The 5,182-nt window shown below is 52.8% G+C and overlaps 1 protein-coding gene across 1 annotated transcript; it reads left to right on the top strand.

Annotated features, from left to right (window-relative positions):
- The first annotated feature begins 930 nt into the window (after positions 1-930).
- LOC125507579 (GDSL esterase/lipase At5g37690-like) lies at positions 931-4,804 on the top strand. Its single transcript, XM_087524803.1, has 5 exons — positions 931-1,003; positions 2,380-2,510; positions 2,616-2,710; positions 2,910-3,042; positions 3,281-4,804. The coding sequence occupies exons 1-5, from the start codon at positions 931-933 to the stop codon at positions 3,845-3,847; spliced, it is 999 nt and encodes a 332-aa protein (XP_087380929.1). The 3' UTR covers positions 3,848-4,804.
- Positions 4,805-5,182: the final 378 nt, after the last annotated feature.

Genomic DNA, 5,182 nt, shown 5'->3' with positions numbered 1-5,182 from the left:
CATCGTAGCTTCCCATAATATATAGAGGGCGGTACTAGGCGCCGATGCGCCGGCCTAAAGTTTCGGGCAGTTGCACCGTGGCCGCGGCCACACGATGTGTGCGTCCCAGACACTAGTAGAAAAAGGGTCAAATGTTTAGCTCATTAATCCCGGTTTGTATTTGAGCGGGCACTAATGTGACCAATAGTGTCGGTTCCAACGACTAGGCGGGCGGCGCTCATTAGTACCGGTTCGTGGCGAACCTTTAGTACCGGTTCGTGCCATGAACCGGTACTAAAGAGGTGGTGGCCTTTAGTACGGGTTGGTGGCTCCAACCGGTACTAAAGACCCCCCCCCTTTAGTACCGGTTGGAGCCACCAACCGGTATTAAAGGTGGTGCGCTACCACTCACAGTGCACCATGTTTAGTCCCACCTCGTTAGTTGAGAGGAGCTCGCAGCGATTTATAAGCCCCGCCGCGGCTACCGTGTCGAGCTCCTCTCTAAGCAGGCCTTTGTGGGCCTATTGCAAGTCTTCTGCCCCGTGAGGCCTACTGGGCCGTACAGGCCTGCATCCTGGCCCAACTAGAGGTTGGGTTTCTAGTCGTATGCAGGCCGTGCCGGCCCAGTAGACGGGTTGTTTTTGCTTTATTTCAAAAATAAATCAGAAAAAACCCGGTACTAAAGGTCCCTCGGACCACGGCGCGCCTCGTGCCACATGGTGGGCCTTTGGTCCCGGTCCGTGTTAAACCGGGACTAAAGGGGGGACCTTTAGTCCCCACTCTTTAGTGTCGGTTCCAGAACCGGTACTAAAGGTCCTTACGGACCGATACTAAAAGTCGTCTTTCTACTAGTGAGACTACGCGATTCAGCCCCTCCCCTCTCCATCCTCACCGCGTCGTCCCCTCCTTCTTTCTCGCGTTAGTTCTCCCGCACCCCTCTCCTCCCCCACAATGAGCTGCCCTGCGCCACCACCCCCGCTCGTCGTGCTCGTAGTGGTGGCCGTCGTGCTTGCCACGGTCATAGGTTCCGGCCAAAAAAAAGTCGAGGCTGCAGCTCCCCGGGTCTAGGTTGTAGCACTGCATGGTCACCGTCTCGGTCGCCGTGAACCCGTTGCAGCTCGCCGGTGACCCGTTGCAGCATTCGCCCCTGGCCCTCCATGTCCGATCTCCTCTACCTGGCTCGCCTCGCCATCGAGGCTTGCTATCGTCACCACCGTCCCATGGTCCAGCGTGGGTGGTTTCCTAGTCACCATGGCTCCAGCATCTTCCGACACGGTTCCAACATCTAGCAACAGCGGTTGTAGCATTTTGAGGGCGTGGTCACCGCGGTCATCGTAGCAAAAATTACTGCCGGTTGTAGCACTTGGGATCACTAGTCGTAGCATGTTCGGATGCAAGTTGTAGCACCGCCCAGTCGCTGAGCGGCCAACACCTCACCACGCCTGTTGTGGCATCTCGGCATGTCGGTGGTAGCATCATAGATCGCCAGTTGCAACACCTTCGTCGGCCGGCAGGACTACGCCTTTAGCCCAAGGTAGCACTCTGGTTGTTTGGTTCCAGCATTTCTGACTACCGGTCGCAGCACCGCGCCAGGCCGGTTCCAGCACCGCCGCCCCGGCTAGTTCTAGCAAAAAATGATTGCTGCTTGGAGTACCACGCCAGGAAGGTTCCAGCATTGTTGGCGGTCGGTTCCAGCAAAACCTACTGCTGGTTGCAGCACCACATCCCCCATGGTCGTCGCCAAAGTTCACCATCCCCTGGCGGCAATGCCGTCGTCCCCCTCTGTCTTCCCCCTGCAGCAGCGCCTCCCCTCCTTAGCTGGCCGGCGAAGCAATCCATGTTAAACTGTATATTGTTAGGATACAGGAGATAGATACAATATTAACAACCTCCTATATCCTAACAATATACAGTTTAACAATCCAAGCAACAAGAGTAGCATCCCCGTGGCCGGGCCTCGGAGCCTGCCTCGCCAGAGAAGAAAAAGGAATGGAGGGGAGGAGAAAGGAAATTTCGCCAAGGAAGTAGGGGTTGGGAGAAGAAGAAGACAAGGTTGGGGGAGGTAAGCTGCGCAGGACCACAACGAGGGGAGGGGAAAATAAAATTTTGTGAAGGAAGCAGCACCAGATCTGTGCAGTTCGCGTAATTTCCGCGTGACCGGCCTAAGTTTCGGCTGTCGCGCCGGGTAAAAGCGTTGGATTTCCCCACTTTATATATAATGCAATATCACCGAACCAACCGATACAAACACATCCACCACAGCCAAGAATCTGGGATTCCGGAAGGTTCAGCAATGGCTACAATGTGGCCGACTTCATTGGTACGTCGGTCAGTTGATCATATCATTTGTTGGTAGAAAAATGATGATATGTTAGTTGGTGATGTTACTCATGTATGCAGCCAAGAATCTGGGGTTCGAGAGGAGCCCTCCGGCTTATCTGTCGCTAAAAGCTCATCGTCGTCTGATCGACACTGCTCTGCTTAGAGGCGTAAGCTATGCTTCTGCAGGAGCTGGGATTCTCGATTCAACGGTAAGTACTAGTGTAGTAAAGTTGAGCCAGATCGAGAGATGTATTTTTCCCTTGGAAACTGTCAATGGCCTTGTTTGAATACTCTAACTCAATTAAATGTTAAAGTTGGATTTTAACCTTGAACTAACTCTAACCAAAAAGGTGTTTGGATGGCAGGGTTACATGGAGCGCGGATACGGCGAGGCGCCTTCACGGACGGTGTGAGAGGGAGGAAGAGAGAGGACGAGAAGCTTCGAGAAAGTGCCGAGGGATCTGCCGTAGGAAGAGTGAGAGAAAAATATGTTTTTTAATGGTCTGGAGAAGAACTAATCCAAATAAGCACATCTGGCCCTGTTTGGATACTCTAACTTTGTTAGAGGTTAGAGTTAGATTTTAACCCTGAACTAATTCTAATCAAAGAGGTGTTTGGATGTTAGGATTAGATGGAGCGCGGATACCGCGAAGCGTTTTCACGAGCGGTGCGAGAGAGGGTGGGAGAGGACGAGAAGCTCTCTACGGCAGCCTAATCTCCAACTACTCCGCCACCATCACGGTACCGCCTCCTCCACTCGTTCAAAGTAGAGTATACTCCTACTTGTTTGCGTCGTTCAACATCCATCCTGCATTATTACTCCAGTCCAGCTCATAGCTAGAATTACCAAACAATCAAGTCGTTTCGTGGCCGGCACCATATCGAGATCAGCCAGCTGCTATGTTAGGTAGTCGTACAAAAGAGACGGGTTCCTTGATTCATCATGGGCACCAAACAATCTCTGTTTGCCGGCACACAGGATCTGTACATGATGGGCGCGAGGAAGATCGCCATCATCAACGTGGGCCTGTCCGGATGTCTGCCAATGGTCCGCGCCCACGACGCAAGGGGCGCATGCAACGACGGCGTAAACGAGCTCGCGGCCGGATTCAATGGCGCCCTCAAGTTCTTCCTCGCCGACCTAGCGCCCAGGCTGCCGGGCCTCGCCTACTCACTCGCCGACGGCTTCGCCCACAGACAAGCCCTCATCGCTAACCCGCAGGCTGCCGGCTTCGTGAACGCGACCAGCGCGTGCTGTGGGAGCGGGAGGCTCGGTGGGGAGGGCGGTTGCCTGCCCACGTCGAACATCTGCGGCGACAGTGATGGCTACGTCTACTGGGACTGGGACAAGGTCGATGTTGCCACAGCGAATAGGGGCCACAAGGTTTTTGGCATAGTTGATGACCAGGCCAGTAACCTCCTCAAAGGAGCTCAAAGTCGAAGCAAAGTAGGATCATCCTTGATCGGCGCCACAAAGATGGCAGCATCATCTGCATACAAGGATGCACAGATGGGCCGACCACAAAGAGGATGCAACAAGCCTTGACCTTGACAACATTCTACCGGCCTTCACGGCAGTCCGTACTACTTTTTCCATGCGATATCATGGTCTTCTATTGTCGGTCACAAGACTAAAGCGCATCCATTTTCAGTATTTGGAGGACAAGGTGGCAGGCAAGCTTCCGCCTTGGTCGTCGATGCATGTGGCTACGCTGGGGCGCATTATTTTGATCAAGGCCGTGCTCACTACCATTGCCATTTACCACCTCACGCTTCTAGATCTTCCGGTTTTGAAGCGAGAGGTACCTGAAGCGCAAGTACCTGATGTTGCTTGGCATCCTCGAGGCCAGCGTGATGTACCAGGCGGGTCTCGCGCGTCCCGGAGGCATGTGGGGTGACGACGATACCCCGTGGCCGTCCCCATCGGCACACCCGCCCACCGTAGCTGGCAACCCGATCCTGCTTGACTTCAACGCTGCACGGTACCAAGCATTCTTCTACTGCAACGCGACTTCCTTTGTGGCCTCTATCGCCGTCATCCTGCTGCTGCTGCAGCGCACCTTGAAGAAGCAGCAGCCCGGCGCGCCGCTGCGGACGTTGCAGACCGCCGTGGTGCTGGACCTGCTCGGGCTGCTTGGCGCGTACGCCGCCGGCAGCTGCAGGGACTGGGAGACGTCTGGCTACGTCATCGCGCTCGTAGCCGTCGTGGTCGTCTTCATTGCGCTGCACGGGCTGTTGTCGTTCGACATCGTGTTTAACAAGGCCAGGAAGCTCCTGCCGAAGAAGTACTTTGGAGGTGGCAACGATGTTGAGGCCCAGCCCGGGAATCCCGATCAGACCAGCCGCCATGGACAATGCCTAGTTTATGTTTTCTTTGCTTGTTTGCGTTCTTTTGATTCCAAATGCGTGCGCCACACATTCCATTTGATGTGTCTTGTATGTGGAGTAATGAACAAGTATTTGTAAATTTTCATTAACTCAATCCAATTCAATTGTTCATTTCTTTTAGTTGGAGGGGGGATCTGGGGAGATGTTTATTTTTGCTTTATTGCTTCACTACACCATAAGTTGAATCAACGGTGAAGATTAGAATGTACCTCTTCAAATGGGAGGGCACGATCGTCTAGCAATAATTAACTTTTCGGATTTGCTAAATTTCAGTTGATTTAGACTTGGTTATGTCCCAGTTGATGCTATACTCCTCAAATCTTACACGAAGATCCGTGTTTTAGTTTTTTTTCTTCTTTTTTGTATGTTATCTGTATCTAAACACGATGATGTTACTAGACCGAGACTTGGTTAAGTATCGGTCGACTAAGATCTAGTCACACTCTTAACTTTTCAATTTTGTTAAATCTCAATAGATTTAGACTTTGTTATG

This window comes from Triticum urartu, chromosome 5A, assembly GCF_056163025.1.
Source record: "Triticum urartu cultivar PI428250 chromosome 5A, HENAU_Tu73, whole genome shotgun sequence".
Taxonomy (NCBI): Eukaryota; Viridiplantae; Streptophyta; class Magnoliopsida; order Poales; family Poaceae; genus Triticum; species Triticum urartu.
This window is presented reverse-complemented; position numbering and strand designations above follow the sequence as displayed.